This window comes from Vicugna pacos, chromosome 5 (assembly GCF_048564905.1).
Source record: "Vicugna pacos chromosome 5, VicPac4, whole genome shotgun sequence".
Lineage (NCBI taxonomy): Eukaryota > Metazoa > Chordata > Mammalia > Artiodactyla > Camelidae > Vicugna > Vicugna pacos.
The window spans coordinates 69,279,344-69,297,638 of record NC_132991.1 but is presented as its reverse complement, the minus strand read 5'-3'; the positions used below and the strand labels follow the sequence as shown (position 1 = coordinate 69,297,638).

The 18,295-nt window shown below is 37.0% G+C and overlaps 1 protein-coding gene and 1 long non-coding RNA gene across 4 annotated transcripts in view; one reads left to right on the top strand and one right to left on the bottom strand.

Annotated features, from left to right (window-relative positions):
• Positions 1–15,475, bottom strand: part of ALS2 (alsin Rho guanine nucleotide exchange factor ALS2) — a 67,566-nt gene extending 52,091 nt beyond the window's left edge. For 2 of the 3 annotated variants that reach the window (XM_072961460.1, XM_072961461.1), the window contains exons 1-3: positions 15,392–15,475; positions 3,893–3,972; positions 2,319–2,473 (exon numbers count right to left, since the gene is read on the bottom strand). In XM_072961460.1, coding sequence (XP_072817561.1) covers positions 2,319–2,473; positions 3,893–3,912 — 175 coding nt within the window. In that variant the 5' untranslated portion in view covers positions 3,913–3,972; positions 15,392–15,475. Of the gene's footprint in view, positions 1–2,318; positions 2,474–3,892; positions 3,973–14,981 lie in introns of all 3 variants that reach the window. The other variant, XM_031678125.2, reaches the window with a different exon arrangement.
• Positions 15,476–15,768: 293 nt separating this feature from the next.
• On the top strand, positions 15,769–17,886 carry LOC140696649 (uncharacterized). The gene is made up of 3 exons (XR_012073158.1): positions 15,769–15,886; positions 17,262–17,375; positions 17,725–17,886. It is a non-coding gene; the product is annotated as an uncharacterized lncRNA (long non-coding RNA).
• The last annotated feature ends 409 nt before the right edge of the window (positions 17,887–18,295 follow it).

Here is an 18,295-nt window from a genome sequence, read left to right as displayed (position 1 = left end):
TGCTGTATATAATTATATATTGTGTACTAGATAGAATTTTTGAGGTGCCATTTGTTTTAAAAGCAAATCACAACAAAAAAAAAGCAAAAAATAAATGAAGCTATGACTGGATAGCTTTAGAATGAAGGGTAACTGGTTAGCTTTAGAATTAATATGGAAGGTACCAGTGAGTTGGGTACGTGAAAGATGATAACCTGTTTGTGTTCAGTTGTGCTACTAAGTCATAGTTTTACTGCAGGCATTACAGGAATTCGGGGGCATGTGCATATGATCTATGCTAGCTAATAAACTCAAATGGAACAAAGACTTGGCAATGGGTTTTCAAAAATATTAAACCAAGAACACTATCCTTTCTTCCCTATGTGACCAGAGACTCATTCTTTTTTTTAATAAATGACTAAATAAGTACTATTTTCTCTCTACAAAGCAGTAATTGATGGGGAAAAAAAAAAGCATACTTTATCTTTGGCTTATTATACACAGCAGATACATTTATATGCTCAAATTAGCTGACTACAACATCTACATAAGGAAAGATACAACAGCAGCTAGAGGGAAGATACAGCTTTTATTAGGGACTTGCTAATTTGGATAGAGTACTGAGAAAATAAGCTCACTGGTTAAGATCTTTCCAATTTTTCTTCCCAAGCGATATGACACACTTGCAAAGGCTCACCAACACTTTCAATTATTCTATTAGAATAATATTCTCTCTAGAGCAAAACCGCATAAAAAGTGAGTATTTAGACAGCATTAGTTTTTAATCTGGAGTACCTCAAAAACAGTGAGTCAGTGAGGTGTCCTCATTGAATGATGAGTTAATGGTTAAATTGAATAGAGACAAAGAAGCTTGAAAAGTTCTAATATTCACTCAGTGCCATTTCCTCACTTTCAAAAGAAAGCACTGGAGATCTTTGTGCCATTTCAAGTTACACACTTGTGTGAGACAGGATATTTTTTGTAACTTTGACACTTAAACCAGGACACTGTTTAAACATAAATAGTGATAGGTAACTGTTTATATATTTTTTTAAAGTTTTCACTCAGTTGTCCCAGGCTTTTAGGTTTGATTCTAGATGATTAAAGATATCATGCTCATGAAAAGGTCCTAAATACCTTACTGAAGGGCTAATAAAACAGTAACAATAACAGAATTCCATTTATGTATGCTTGAGAACTATAGATTTTAAAGCTCCTAGAACAGGTATTGAACATAGTTCACATTTTAAAAATAAGGCTTTTGCCAATTCTGGCCTAATATAATAATAGTAGTATGTATTAATATAATAAAAGCAACATAATAATAAAAAGGTTAGAAAGAAATCCATATTTATCCCATAAAACCACCACGATCAGATTTTTTTTTCCTTTTTTTTTTTCCCCTGCACCATGATCAGATTTAAGCTTTGCTTCCTACAATTTGCCTTCCCTTAGTTCCTACAAGGAAAATGCCAAATCATTTCTAAATACTTAACAAAGGCTTACATTTATTTATAAATGTATATATTCATATAATTTATAAAACAGTAATAGAAATTTATAAAATAGTAAAGTTGATGGCAGTCCTGACCTAAATCAAATTTCCCATGAATGAGTTGATACACTGTTATCAAAATTAAAGGCAGCTCTCTATATAAATTATAGCCTGTTTTCTGTCTATGTAGATTCATAGATTTTATTCTAATTTCTTATAAGCTGCTATTTATGCCTGAGAAAAGCAGTACAGCCAAGTGATTTTTTTAAAAAAAAAGGGCTTTGAGATCAGGCTTTCTCAGTTCTCATCCTGACTCCAGCCCTTTAAATAGCTATGTGTGCTTGGGGAAATGGTTTAACCTCCCTGACCTTCAGCTTCCTCATCTGCAAAGTGGGGATAATGACAGTAGCCACCTTATAAGGTGGCTGTGAGGACTCTATGACATACCACATATAAAGTGCTTAGGGCCGTGCCTGGCACACGTAATTGTTTACTAACATTAGCTATTATTAGCATTATTATTCTGATACATTTAATGAACAAAGGTATAGCAAAAGGGTCTTTGAATAAGTAATCTTTTAAAAAATCAATTTTTTTCACATACTTATCACTATAAAATTTTTTAAACCATAGTTCTCCCTTTTATTCTAGGTGTGGTACATCTGAAATTTAAGAACTAATTTGATTTCTGATAAGGCAGTAAGAACATATTTTGGAAACAAAAAGAGCATAAGCTCCAGCCAAATTCATTCAGAACCCCGGGTACCTAGTAACTCTCTTACCTGTGCTTACACATTCAGACATTTGTCAGTTTCAGTATTTGCTAAGCCATTCTTTTCAATACCTTCAGTCAGAAGAACTCCATGTTTCACTCCAAGGGCTGCTTGAAGAACAGTCTTTCCTCCCCAGCCTGGCAATCTCTCTGGTGTTACCAAACAGGATCCTGCCTGCCAGACGTGGACCAGGCCTCTTTCTTTGGATCCTTCAGCTTCTGTTGAGCTATAAACATTAAGAAAAATAGCTTAATTTGTTCCTGTAGTTCAGAATTGTACCTTTTTTTCTTAATACTTTCATGAGATTTGTACATTTTCCCAGTACATGGGTGACTGAGTTAGATAGTTTAGCACTTATTTTATGATTTGGTTATGACACAGGAACAGAGAGAAAACAACTATTTATGTTAAAAACTTAAGAATAAACTCACAAATTACTATACCTACAAATTACTTATCTCTAAGAAGCAAAAAAACTTGGGCTATTTTCTGAAGTTTTCTGATTTAGTAACATAAAATTTCAAGATTCTAATTTCTTGACACATTAACTCCTTGTTTAGATACTAAAGTTATAACATGTCCTCAGTTGGAGTCTTATTTTAAAATTTTAACTCTTAATTTGGTTAAAAAAAAACTATTTGATGAGAAAGACAGATGGAATAGGGATCCATATTTCACTTTACACTGAATTTAAGCTCTATAATTCCAATTTAAATTTTTAAGAATTAAATTTATAACAAGTACCAGTAAAATCCTTTGTGCTTTACTCATGTTCCAGCTAAAGAATTCTATCCATTTGATGGCTCTGGTTCAAAGAACATAAAACACACAGCTGCATAATAATGGCCATATCTTAACTGTTTCCTTTGCTAAGAAAAGGCCACATTAACATACTCTGGGTTTCCTTTATATAAAATTATCCTTTGTGTTGCCACTCATGGGACATTTTTTTTCATATTCTTTTTTCTAGAACACTGACACCAATGTTTTAAGGAGGCACAAAAACTTTTTTTGGTTTTATTTTATAATATCTAGAATTTTCTCTACTTTTGCTAAATAATATTCCTCTAAATTATAATTAGGCATAACCATGGTTTTATGAAAGGGAAGCCAAACATAACCCTCCTTTCAAAATATCATTCATGACTAGGTTTCTAAGGATAGAAGGTGATTACAATTAATAAGGCTACCTTTGAAAACCTGAAACTATGTGTGAGAAAAATGGCTTCAAAGCTTTAAAATGATGAAATGAAGACACTGTGTGCCTTTTATAAGCATTTTAAAAAGGAACTAGCAGGTGAGAGGATATAGCTCAAGTGGTAGAGTGCATGCTTAGCATGCACAAGGTCCTGGGTTCACTTCCCAGTTCCTCCTCTAAAAATAAATAAATAAACCTAATTACCCCCCCCACAAAAAAAGTAAAAAAATAAATTTTAAAAAAACTTTAAAAAAAGAACTAGCAACAAAGTATCACTAATTAGCTTTATTATAATTATCTTCATCTCTTTACCAATCAACACAAATGTCACTATTACTACTTAGTAACTATCATCAAGAAAATTAAACTGAAGAGAAGCTACATGGAAGTGGAACTGTCTGTTCTGTTTTCCTAGAAGGATAGGGGACAAGGAAGAAATGGCTTTACTTTCTCTTCTTTGAGTCCATCGGTCAGTGGGAGCACTCCATCACCAAATCACTCCCTCTTTGCAAAAGGTTTATGAAGACCTAAATGGCAAAACACAGGTAAGCACAAAGAGCAGTGTAAGAGTACCTTGCTATTTTATTTGTCAGATTTTTAAAAAGAAGGAAAAAAAGCAGTCCTCCAACAAATGCACATTCATTGGGCAACAAATACGCAACAAAACTATTTAAACTATTTCATATCCCACCTGCCAAAGTTGAATCTCTAAACTGAGCCTGCCCACTGAGCTTATAAAAATGTCTGTTGATCGCCAAATGTAATGTCAAAGCGAGAAAAGACTACCTACAATTTAGCTGTACTTTGTCAGGCAACAGATTTTTTTGGCTTGTTTTTCATTATAAAGAAGGAAGTTCAATCTGAAAATTCAGTACGTTAAGTATTATACACACACATTAAGGTTACTTTTTAAACGCTTCTGGAACATACAAACAAATATGTAAATATCAATTAAATAAAGAAGAATTTCTAAAATCTCCTCAGTAATGTATCAGATTCACATGGTTTTAATTTACATTTTTAATTTAATTTAATTTACACACACACACAAAACATCATTAAAACAGAAAGTTTTCCATTTACTGGAACAAGTATTATCTTTCCCAAATCAATTCAAAAACCATAATCCAAAGGGCTAGAAGAAAAGAGTTTGAATTTTAAAATACCTGCTTTAAAATCTACCATTTAATAAAAAAAGAGCCATATGAAAATTACAGTACAAATATCACGACCCATCAGTTCAGAAACTCAATGTTTAATAAAGTAAGAGCTAGAAATATAAATAAGCAGACAGAAATGCTCAATACATTTCAACTAAAAATTTCACATCTTTAAAGACACCAAAACCCATGAAAATAAGGGCAATGAGGTTTTAGATGTGTGCACAACAAAAATACTGGGGCCAAATTTGTTATTTTCCTGCAAAAGGATATGGCATGATCACTGTTCTCTGAAAACAGTCCATATCAGCAGGAGTGATGTAAGACCCATCTGTTTACTCCAGGTTGCCTGTGAATTCTTACTGTTTTCCATCTGTATATCTGGAGGAAGTTACTCTATACCTAATGCTTATTTTAGAAAGATTCTGAATCATTCAAAGTTGGATGAAGAGTACTATGTAAATGAAAGATATATCTGAATAGATTGAATAAATGCCATTCATTTAATAAACATGATAAATATTAAGTGGTACCATGCTTTGTGTGACAGTAATTAACTTCTAGTAAAATGTACAGTATATGGTGTACAGAGAAGTTTCAAAGTGAGGTCTAACCTGTGCTTATCTATCAGAGATCAAGGAGTAACCGGTCCCTTAATTAAAGTTAAACAATGCCCAATGGAAACCAGAGAACTCCTCTGGGAGCATGTGGAACTGAATTGTGGCCTATTGCCTGACAATCAAAAAATGTTGAGAATCTTTTGGTAAAGTAAATAAAGCAGCTGACCTTTCTTCTCTTTTGGTCAGACTTTTCTTAAAATGGATTATACCTTATGCCATATGATTTCTCACCATCACTCATCTTTTCAAATCCAAATGGAATGAAAACACTACAAACTGTTTGGCAACTTCTTTTGTTACTTATTATATACAGTGGGCAGAACAATGATTTCCAAGTTGCCCATGTCCTAATGCCGAGAATCTGTAACTATGTTAGGTTACATGGCAAAGGGGAATTAAGGCTGCCAATCAGCTGGCTTTAAATTGGGGGGATTATAACCTTGTTATCCAGATGGACCCAGTGCAATCACACAGTCCTTAAGAGTGGAAGGAGGCAGAAGAAAAGTCCAAGAGAGAGATGTGATGATGCAAGCAAGTCAGAGAGATGCTGAACTGCTGGCTTTAAAGATGGCAGGGAGCAGCCACGGCCAAGGAATGTAGGTGGCCTCTACAAGCTGCAACAGACAAGGAAACGGATTCTGTCCTAGAGCCTCCAGAAAAAAAATGCTGATATTTTGATTTTAGCCCAGCAAGCCCAGCAAAACTTGTGTCAGATTTTTAACCTAAAGAACTCTAGGATAATAAATTTGTGTTATTTTAAGCCACTAAGTTTGCAGAAATGCTACTGCAGCAGCAACAGAAAATTAATATATTATTTCATAGACATCTTTCTTTATCAGTATTTACACATCTATCTAATTTCATCTTAATGTTGTTTAATATATCTGACTTCTTCCGAGACATGTCTGCCTGACACTCAAATAAGACAATGAGAAAAAAAGAAATGACTGCTAAGGAAAAAGGAACATTGCACCTAAATGTGGGAAGCTTATATTAAAAAAGTTTTACCTCAGATATTTTATGTGACATTTACCAACTCCAGTTAATCTAACATTCTTTCTCTGTATCAGCACAGAAAAAGTAAACCAAAAATTTTTGTTTTTCTAATATTTTTATGATCCCCTCTCTGGGAAATCTATTAAGACTTGCCTTGACCATTCAAATAGCATTGAAACTTCCTTACATTCTTTCACTGCTTAACATTTTAAATTGTTCTAAAATTGCCTAATCGTAGGGCTTCTTCTGGGGATATTTCTTCCCAGGTGAGCTTTCAGGTCCTTACTCTACATTCCTTTGGGGGTCAAGATCGCTGTACTCTGCTTCTTTTCTTCTGTTACAGTAACTTTTCCTCAGAGGACTTTATTATATTAACCAGCGCTGAAATAGAAGCTGTGTGATATATACAGAGTCAGAAAATGTGGGCTCCTCTTTTGCCTCACGTGGTCTTCCCAGAGATCAATGGCGTCTGTAAAAGGAATAAGCTAGACTCTAGCATCCCCTTCAGCTGTTAAGTACTATGAGCCACAGAACAAAGCGACATTCATTTTAAAGTAGAACACTCTATACTTTGTCTCTTTTACAGTGAAATGTAAAGTAATTAAACTCTCAGGTGATCCTTTAAGGGGCAAAAAGCAAACCTTGGTTCTTAATGAATTGATTCCACTTTTAGATCCCACTGGATGCACACACCCTCCTGCTATTTAACAGAGAATTAGGCTATATTGTACATGCAGACGATATGGTTAACACCATGCTCTGGGAGTGCCCTAAAGAAGAAAAAAAAATTCAATCTAGATGTTCTAATTATTCCTAGGAAGAAAAGCTATAAACTATCAATGGGTCCATAATACCTTAACCAAAGTCCAAAAATCTCTGAAAACTAAGTTTTTTCATTTAAGTCTTTTGGTGGTGAAATCTAACCTGACTTGAACTCATCCAACAGCAAAATCTGACCTGAACTAACATGATGCTTTTAGTTTTTACCCCTTTAGTGTGCATATCCATACATTTTGTCACAGAAACATTAATATGACTGCAGGGTGGTACCAAAGGTCTCACGAGAAGTGTTATATAACATGGTTTATGCACCTTATTTTAAAGATCAGAAAAACTCTGAATTTCAAAACATGCCTTGCCCCAAGGGTTTCAAATAAAGGACGAGGGACCTGTGTCCTAAAACAACTATCATTTTGGGTAGGGGTCCTCAACTTTTTAATGGCAATGATTTACATCATTTGCTTCAAAAGTTTCAAGTCAATTTTATGGTGACCATACTCACATACAGTGCCCAAATTAATTTTGTAAGGACTATCCTGCCTGCAAATACTCACTTGGCTCATCTTAGTGGAAGAAGGAGTTCCTGGGCTCTTTAATTTCTTATGAGAATGCCAATTTGGTGGAAAGAGGTAAATAATGAGAATAGTTAGTGCTCTGTCTCAGGACAACTAGGACTTAGTGACATACTGGACATAAGTAGGGGATAAAGGAGAAGGAGGTATCAAAAATGACCTCAACTTATTCCCTGAACAATTGTGTAGTGGTGGTACCATTCACTGAAATGAGGAAGGTGAGGGGAAAGGATTCTGAAGTGAAAGATAAAAAAATTCTGGTAAGACAACATTTTTTAATAAGTTCAAGATACCTGTGAGAAATCCAAGAGTACATATCAAGTGAGTAACTGAACATATAAGTATGCGGTTCAGAAGAAAGGACTCAGCTATTGATATAAACTTGGGAAAGCAAATGGACAGTATCTGAAATCAGGGCAATGGATAATACCACTAGAGTGTGTATTAAGAGAAAGAGAAGACACAGGATCAAACTGTAAGGAGCCTAGATAGGATGAGGAATAAGCAAAGATGACTGAAATGAGAAGTGGCCTGAGAGGCAAGAAACATGAGCCTGATGTGTGGGTACACAGAGCAAAGCAGAGAGTGTTTCCAGCAGGAAGGACTGGTCAACACAGCTGGGGTTTCAGAGGATGAGAACTGTAAAGTGTCCACAGGATATCACTGCTGAGAAGGGCCACAGTTTCAGTGGTGTGGCTGGGGACTGAAAACCACATTGGAGCAGGCTGACTATAAATGGGAGGTGAGGACATGAAAATAAAGTTCATGTAAATGATTCTCTTTAAAAATGCTAAAATAGCAAATAGGGAGGAGCAGCTGGAGAGAAACGTGAAGATCAGGGTATGTTTTGTGGAGGGCTGGGGATAAGAGACAGTTGAACATGTTTGCAGGACAATGACACTGATCCTAGATGCAAGGGAGACAAGAGGAGAGGGGAGAACCAAAGGCCTAAACAAAGTGAGAAGAAAGTATCCAGAACACACGTGCGGTGGGACTGGTCTTTCCAAAGAGGAAGGGTCTACATTTTAAAAAGAAAGAAAATGACAGGCTCAGATACAGGCAGGATTACAGATTTTGTGGTGGGAGGATGAGTCCCACACGATGGCACCCGTAAGTGACTAGGACTTCACCGTAGGTGTGCTATGTATTCTCATCTCACTCCTGGCTCCATTCATTCTGTTTCCTTATTTTACTTTGGCATATTTACATATCTTTGTATACTGCCTTAAATCCTTTTAGTAACAAGGCAGAATATAAATTTAAAAAATTTAAATGTGGAACAGAAATGTCTTAGTGAACTATTATCCCAAATGCAAAGAGAAAATTAAATCACATAGGATTCTATATATTCATCTCTAGGAAAGTTATTCTCTGGATAAAGTCCTTTTGCCTTAGTAATTTAGTGAAAGGTAAATTTGCAAGTCATAAGTGTACTAACTTTAAAATGCTTAAATTTCAACAACTAAAACAACATGTATTTTTCTCACCCACTATATCTCAGGTATGGAACTAACCTAAAACTTCCATGGAAGCCAAAAATATCTTACACTTTATTATATCCCAGCTGTTTAACATAGTCCTGATATACAATAAGTACTCAATAAATATCTGTAGATAGACAAGGCCTATATAAATAAACAAGTTCCCGCCTTAAAGGAGTTCATATACTAGTATGTTCTGTCTGACTATAATGATGGCTGTCTCTAAGTAGACAATACCCTCAAGGCATAAGAAAGCTAACTTAGCAATAGCAAAGCTGTCTAATTCTCCTGTCTCACTTACTGTTTGAAAATAACTATATAGATTAAAACAGTAAAATAATAGCAATAATTATAGTGAACAAGAGTAATGATATTACTGTCTAGAATGACAAGACATTAAGGTAGGAAGACAATAAAAATAATAATAAAGGAGCAAACTGTATCATAATGCCTTGAAAAGATTTTGGACAAGAGTGAATCTGATAAAAATCACTACAGATTTCATGCAGTCATTTACTCTTTCTTTTTAAAGTTTGAGTTGCTTGTGTTTTATTACAGTGTAGGAAATCAAAGTTTATATTGTGAATGAAGTAAACAATAACTGAAGACACTATGGCATTTTATACATGGTAAATGATTAACAAATGTTTGCTTTTAGAGGCTCAGTCAATATGTTTACACATGGATTAAGGCAACTTCCGACTTAAACCCCTGATTTACAAAACTAATCTATACATCAATAACCACTGCTTCCTGGATATCCTGCCACCCAAGCCTTCATCCACCACCACTGAAAGTTGAGGAACACTCACCTTGCACTGAATCCTTGACAAATCAACCACTATCAAAGGGGGAAGCCACTTCAAATTCCAGCCCTCTCAGCCTGCATTGCTGCACCCAAGGCATTGCCTGACACCACTATGGGAGGTATTGGCCCCTTAAATCCTGACCCAGGGTTCAGGAATTCGGTAAATTAATGCATTAAATAAAGTCAGTAGGCTGGCCTAGACAGCACTTACTATTTATAAGTACTAATGGGATAATGCACTTACTAAGTCATTGATTCAAAACGTATTATAAACTCCTGGAGGTCAGAAACTATGACTTATTCATCAGTACACTATTGTACCCATAGTAACCACCAGGTATAAGCTGGCTACACATAAGTGAGTACTCAGTGGAAGACAGCCCTTGGTCTTAAGTTTCAGCCCGTGGACTTCCAAATGATTAGAAGGTTTCCAGTGCCTGTTATAAAAGTCAGTATCAAACACAAAAGCAAAGTGTCTTCTCATAACAGAAACTCTCACACATAATTCCTAATGGTACTTCCTAACAAGGAAGATGCTTTTATTTCATGTCACTTCACAAATGTTAGATAATCCAAGAAAGAACAGTCCATTTTTCCTTAGTACATGGAAACAGTTTTTGGTGCAACCAGGGACACAAAGGTGTCACAGTCTCGCTTTTTCTTTTTTATTTTTTTATGGCGTGCTAATTTCACCATGAAAACTATTAAAACTACACTCTTCTGATTGTGAGAATCCTCTAAAATGAATGCTACTCATGAGGGAGGAAAAAAAATGGTAAAATAAACGTCTAGAATACCTATTAAGCTCCTTTTTGCACCCACTACATATTTTTAAAATGCATTTTTCAGAAATACTAAAATTCCCATGAAACAGTCTGATGAATATTATAATACTAGCAACTGACTTTCAAATTCCCAGGTACAATTTGTGCCTATTATTACAAGATACCTTATACATTCTGATATAAAATGTTTATTCCTTTAATATTTTGCTACTATTCTTTTACTAAAATGGTCACTGAAAAAAAAAGGCCAATATTACAGAAATACAGTTCAAAGTATGTTGGTTTATTTTACCAATCAATAATATCTAGTGCTTAAGGTCATCAAGGGGCCACATAACTGAACAGGGAGTATACACAAGCCTAAATATACTGCTTTGGAGATACAGGTTTCACTTAGAGTATTTTAAAAGTGCTAGTAACAGGTATTCTTGATTAGGAATAAAAATATTATTTAACACACAAGTTTTTAAACTTGTGTTTAAAAATACTAAGGATCAGCTTTTAAATTAACTATTCATTACTCAACCATTTAACACATTGTCATTATGTTTATATATTATCATGTAGAGAAAGAGAATTATTTTGTGTGAGCAATATCTAGGACACTTACATTCACAATATAAATTCACAATATAAAACTCAGGTTTACTACACTGTAATAAAATGTAACCTACCCAAACTTTAAAAAAGAAAATGTTAATGGTAGATACTGACAGGCATATGTAGAATAGATAAACAAGATTATACTGTATAGCGCAGGGAAATATATACAAAATCTTATGGTAGCTCACAGAGAAAAAAATATGACAATGAATATATGTATGTTCATGTATAACTGAAAAATTGTGCTCTACACTGGAATTTGACACAACACTGTAAAATGACTATAACTCAATAAAAAAGTGTTCGAAAAAAAAAAAGAAAGTGTTAATGACTACAGGATATCTGCAGTAATTTTGTATCTGAGTCACTCTGTCCAAATTCCTTTCAGGGCTTTATGATACAACGCACTCCCCTCTACTTTGAGAGTTCATGACCAGTATATGCCTGCACTTCTTAAGAGTCTCTAGAATTTAAATTTCCCTACAGCCTTTCAGGAAGGATCATTCCTCATATAAGGAAAGCATTTTCCCAGGAGCACAAGTCACACAGCAAAGTAAAATTAACTAAATAAATAGATGGTCTGTTTGTTCTCTTCAGAAAAGCTTTACACAGTGGAGCTGACTGGCACATCCTTTTCTTACTGCAGGGAGAGAATAATTACTTTTTTCAGAGTCTACTTTGATGCTACAGAGTAAAATAAAGTATATTGGGAGAGAGCCCTGGTTATAAATAAAAATTATAGGGTGCTAGTTTCACAAACTATCTTAATTATACACAAATCTGTTTTTAAAAATTATATAATAATAATATACAAATCTACATACCCATCACTCATATTTTAACAAATAACATTTTCATATTTCCTTCAGCTCTCCTTAAAACAGAAGAAAAAGTTATACATAGATCTGAAGGCGCTCTACCCATCTTCCTCCTCCAGAGTTACCCACTATTCTTAATGTGTCTTATTTCCATGTATGTTCTTATACTTCTAATTACTTTCATTAGATACATACATATCAATAAGCAGTATATGCTATATTGTTTTAAAACTCTACATAAATGCACAATACTGTACGCACACATCCTTTGTCAACTTGCTTTTTTATTCAATATTATGTACTTAAGATTATTCATGTTGATAAGCAAAGATCTAGTTCATTTTTACTAGAGGGTAGTATTCCATTGCATGAATAAACCATAGTTTATCCATTTCCCTATGAAAGTACAGCTGGATTTTCTACTGTATTACTATTTTAAAAGGTACTATAATCATCTTTGTTAGATGTTAGCCTGGGCAATTGTCCCAAGTTTAGTTAAGAATTTGGCTCAACAAAAATTTAGGTTGTGGAAGAAAAGAAACTTGGAATGAAAGTTACCCATCCAGCTCCCACTGTCTCATCTTTTCTCATAGGAGTTGAGAAAACTACATTTTCTTCATAAAATAACTCTACAATAAAAAAAAAGATAACCCTACAAGAGCCCAAAGAAGTACTCATTACATTGCTGATTTGAATATTTTTGCTCTATCCGTGTGGATCAATTAGTTCAGCTACTATACCAGTTGTTCAGCTATTTTACCAGTTGTGTGATACAGGCAAACATCAAGACATAATGTAAAAACAGCGCCATTACATCTACAAAGGAATAGGAGATGGGGATAGGAAAATCAATGCAACACTAGAAAGAACCAAGTGATAGTTTGTTGCTATTTTACCTGTGGTTACCACGGATTTTCTTAAGGACTGATATCCTACTAAATCTACTACTTTCTTGTTACTGATGATTGAGTTATTTGGTCATCAACGAAGAGTTAAAAGAAAAAAACATAAAAACAAAACAAAAAAACTCTACCAGAAAAATTCCTAATACAGTTGGAATATGCAGTAGGTTTAATTCCACAAAGTTATTAAAATCCTCACAGCATTCCTCTGAGTGTCTGGGAAAAGGGCTCAACTTCACACTACACCAAAGCAACCCTTCTTTTACACCAGCTCAAAACTCACCTCTACCTTCCCTCCTAGTTTTTCAAATTGTACCTTACCTAATCTCATACTAATCCAGAATTATAAAAGGTTTTTTACAAGTCAGCCATATTCTCTGGAAATACCCTGAGAATGGGCCCAGCAATACTGCATGTTTTTCATGAAAACATAGAAGATTAACAGTATTCTTTCCACCTGATCACATGAAAACTAAAATCAGGTCTCAGTGAGGTTCTTACCATGCCTTTCTCTCTTAAACAGTCAAAATGCCCTAAGTCAGTCAATGACAACCTAAATTCTGAAAGGTTGAAATGTGAAGAGAAGGGATTCCAGTCCACATTGTGTAAATCAATTTAAAAAGTAAGAGCCTTATATAATGTCGCTCAAATTTTCCTCCCAAAATTATGTTTGGTACTTTACTTTCTGCATCATTACCTGTTCAAATTTTAATATTGTGAAACAGCTTGTAACGTTTCTTGCTATAGAATGAATCTTCAATCTGCCAATACTAGTCATAGTTTGGGAACCGAGTAATAAATTTAAACTAGGTATAGATTCCACCATAATTAAAGGCTCTCATGGAACACCAAAGTTACTAAAGACCAACCTGAAATCATGTTTTCTCTAAATATACTCCTATATCATAAAATTATCTGAATACTATCCCTTGATTTTAAAAAGTGAACTATAGTTCTTTTCTAAAAATACTCAGTTCTTTTTCACATCATCTGGAAAACAATGAATCAGTGGGTCAAGATGTAGTGGAAAAGTAAACTAATTATAAAAATAGCTAATATGTATTGAATCTTTATATACAGTACCAGGCACTGTAATAAATACATGAACCATTACATATAAAGGTACTATTATAAGGAAGGTACTTTTATCCCCAATTTAGAGATAAGGAAACTGAGGCAGGTAAGTTAAGTAACTTGTAAGTAACTTGCCCAAACTCAAAGATGTAAGTGTATGTGACTCCAGGTACGCCCAGGCCTAAAGCCTACGATCTTCACCACTATGCTAGTATTATTAAGATTAAAATACTGTAATTTACTGCAAAAGCCAATTTCTCACTCCTTTAAATTTTTAAAGTATTCATTAACTCAAAGGTCAAGGGGTCACTCCAAATCACTTATATTTATGATAAATTTAAAAAATATTGAGCAAACAAGTTTGCTGAATTTCTGTACCTGTTCAGAATAAACACACATCACACAATTTTATTCTCTGAAGCCTTTTAAAGAACATTTACAGCCACCAACAAATCCAAAAGGCTATAGACTAAGGATTGGCGTTTTTGTTCAAGTTATTTCCTTTTCCATTCTAAACCAAAAAGAGAATACTTGAATAAGCCACTTTAACCCGTGTTTTTTTTGTTTGTTTGTTTTTGTTTTTTTTCCCCTCCCTCATCAACAAAGCCCTAAGCAGTACACCACCACTTAGGCCAACCTATGGTTGGGTCAACCTATAAGGCTACTGTCTCCAAAGTAGCCCTGTTACCCAGAGGACCAATACCAGCGTCAAGACCATTATCTCACGATAGCCCCTATGTTATTTTCGTATCTTCACTTCTCAAAAGAACTTAACACCCTCTGCTGGCTCACTTGACACGCCAAAGGACTTAGCTAAACTACTAATTCTTAATAAAATCATTTTCTTCATTCGCAACCGCTTTTTCAAGTCACCGAAACCCTCGGTCTACTCTCCACCGCGATCTGCATCCAGGGGCAAACCCACCAGGACACTCACCAAGGTTCGCGGCCAGAGACCCCAGTTTATCTGCTCTGCGCCTAAAGTGGGTAATCAATAAATCCTCCTGAATGAATGGGTGGAAGGCAGCGTGGGTGGAGGCGGGAAGGGGGGCGTGAAGGAATTTCACAAGGCTGCGTCTCTGCTGTGGCGCTCCGACTCCGGAGGGAGAAACGGGGGCGGGTGGGAGAACCTGGGGCCGTCGGGTGCTGCTTCACAGGCAGGCGCAGTGGGTCGGACGCTGGCTTGGGAAGACGCGGGCGCCGTCTCCGTGGGTCCCCACAGCTCTCTCCCGGGCCTCGGCCTGCGCCTCCCCCTTCCTCCCGGACCCCGGCCTCAGGCACACTGGAGGCCCCGGCCAGTCAGCCCCGAGAAGCCGCGGGGCCAACCCAAGAGCCGCGCTCGCTCACCTGACGCTCCACCGGCAGCACCGCGATCTGCATCCGGCGCGAGCCCGGCAGCTCCGCGGGTTCGCGAGATCAGCTGATTCACGGGGGGCGGGGCCTCCGCGCAGGGGCGGGGCTGCGGGGCTGTGAACGAGAGTGAAGGCGGGAGGGAATCACCCCCGAAGTAGGTGGGGTTAGATGCCAACGGCATCTGGTAGGGATCAAAATTAGTCCACGGGCGTTAGGCACCGCGGGTGGCGTTCCCAGTAGTCCTGTCCTCCCCTAGATCAGGGCGGAGCCCCCCTCCGGAGATACACTTGGGCAATGACGTAACATGTGCGTCGCCGGGCCGAACTAGCAGAGTGCTTCCATGGTAACAGATGGTGATGCGAGTGGTTGGAAGCTGCAGTCGTTTTGTTGCTACCTCAAACTGCCGGAGTCCGAAGGGAAAATTCGCTACTCTTGACAGTGAAAAGGCTAAAATGTCTTCAGACTGCCTCTATGGATTATGCCCTGACGGTAGTCGCTTCCTCCCCCGAGAATGACGTCATCGCCGCGCGGCGCTGGTTGGCCCTAGTATCCACACTGTTGTGTTCTTTAATGTTTAGTTGCAACCCTGAAGGATGGAGTGTGGTAGGAAGGAATGGGTTGGCCTCTCCTATGATCCTCACTGGGCTCCCCAATATACAGTCTGAGTAAAACCAGTTTGTTTGTCCAGCACACAGTTTCAGTCTAGTTTTGTTGCAGCCACAGCCCCACTCTGACTCAGCTCGCACCTCCGAAGTCTCCTCAAGAAAGTATTCTGGAGCCGCTACTCTTGGCACACAGAGTTTGCAAACTCTACTGATAGGCAATGTGCCGTCGTTGAACCTACAAGCGTGTATTCAGGCCATCAACGACAGATGTGCAGTCAGGGTCTGAAGCTTCTGTGCATAAATTGTCTATTACGTTCACCAACATCCTTAACTCAGTTGCCTCCTTGATACTCCATCACCTGCAAAACCGTTAGTCTGCAACAATTCAACTAACCTTGTACACTTTTACACCAGTGCTGGAAATTACATAACACTGAGGATTAGCACCACTGCAAACAAAAGGTGTCCAACTTCAGTTAGCCCTTCCATGTGGCCAGGCAATTTTGCTAAGCCCAAAACTGTCGTTAACACATTGCTACTCAGAATTTCTCCTATCCCCAACCTCAGTTATTCCCAACCCACATACTCTTCTACCTTCTTACTGAACTCTACCCACCTACCCTCTTTGGTTAAAAAATAATAATAAACAAACAAACAAACAAACAAACATTTACCTTCTACATTTCTGAGGAAAATGACACCATCACGGATTAATTTTCTTAATTCCCACCAGTCACTCTTACAAAGCCTATCAGCAGCCTCAGCCTTCCTTTCTTTCTCCTTCTTTCTCCTTAGAAGAAGTGTTCTGCTCTCTCAAGGTTAATCCCTTTCAATCTCCTTAAAGGCTTGCTCCATTACTTACCCCTTCTCTGTGTATTTTCAATCTCCCTGTCTCTTGTTACTCTTACTCTTAAGGATATAAGCCTGTTCCTGCCTATCCTATCTTTAATTTGCTTTTCCTCTGTCCTCCTTTCTTTTGCAACCTACTTTTTCACCTCTACTTTTAAGATCTCCCAATCTTCCTCATCCCAATCTGCAATCTCTACTTTTTCAGGTCTACTGAAACCAGTAGTCACCTTCTGATTTTGGAATCTAACAATACAGTCTGAGAATGGGACCATTCTGTGCAACCAACTAAAAGAAAGAAGATGATCTATATTTATTGATGTGGAATGATCTGGAAGTTAGGTTAAGAGGACAAAAGCTAGATGCTGAATCATGTGTATTGTATTCTACCAATTTTGTGTGTCTTTTCACAGGAGGAAGAGAGAGAAAGAGAGAATATATATCCTTGTCTTTGTATGTGCATATCTTAGTTCTGAAAGGATGCATTAAAAAGCGACTGACACTGGGGAGGAGAACTGGGAACAAAGGTGGGAAGAAGACTCACTTTTCACTCCATGCTATATTGCACTGTTTGAATTTGTAACTTTACGAATATAGTTTGAATATGCTTTTTAAAATTTAAATTATTTTTAAAGCTTTTAGATGTAAATAAAAACATATCAATCAATCAATCAATCAATCAATCCAAAAAAAAAGCATATAATTTTCAGACTTATCTTCCTTTCCCTCTTTTCCTCCTTGAATTCTGGGACATATTCCTTCTGGTTTTCCTCCTGCTCCTCAGACCTTTCCTCTACCTTTTCAGACTCTTTCTCTCACTTGTCCCTTAAATATGAGGACTAAATAAATATTTATTGAACACTTATTGTGTGCCAGGCACTGTTCTAGGCATGAGAGAGGCACAACAATGAACAAAACAGGCAAGAGTCCCTGCTCTCGTGGAGCCTGCACTCTGGTGTGAAAGATGGTCTCCAGAAATGGCAGCCACCAGTTCCTCCCTTCAAGTGTACAAACGCCACTGTGGACAGCAAGAGATGGAGTCTATTTCCTCTTCCTCTGAATATGGTCTAGCCTTTTTTTTTTTTCAAATGAATAAAATGTGACAGAAATGAAGCTCAGAGACTTCTGAATCAAGACGTTAAAAAGAACTAGCAGCTTCCCCATTTCCCTCTAAGAAGCCGGCTGCCATGCTCTAAAGAAGTTCCAATGACACCACAGATTGATAAGAGACAATGTAAAGGATAGGCCACATGGAGAAGCATTAAGGTGCCAGCCTTCTGGGACCTTCCAGGCCAGCCCAGTTCTTAGTTAAATGCAGCTGAGTGACACCAGCCAACGTAAAGGCTAGCAAAGAGGGAGGGTATAGCTCAGTGGTAGAGCACATGGTTAGCATGCCCAAGGTCCTGGGTTCAATCCCTAGTACCTTCACTAAAATAAATAAATAAAC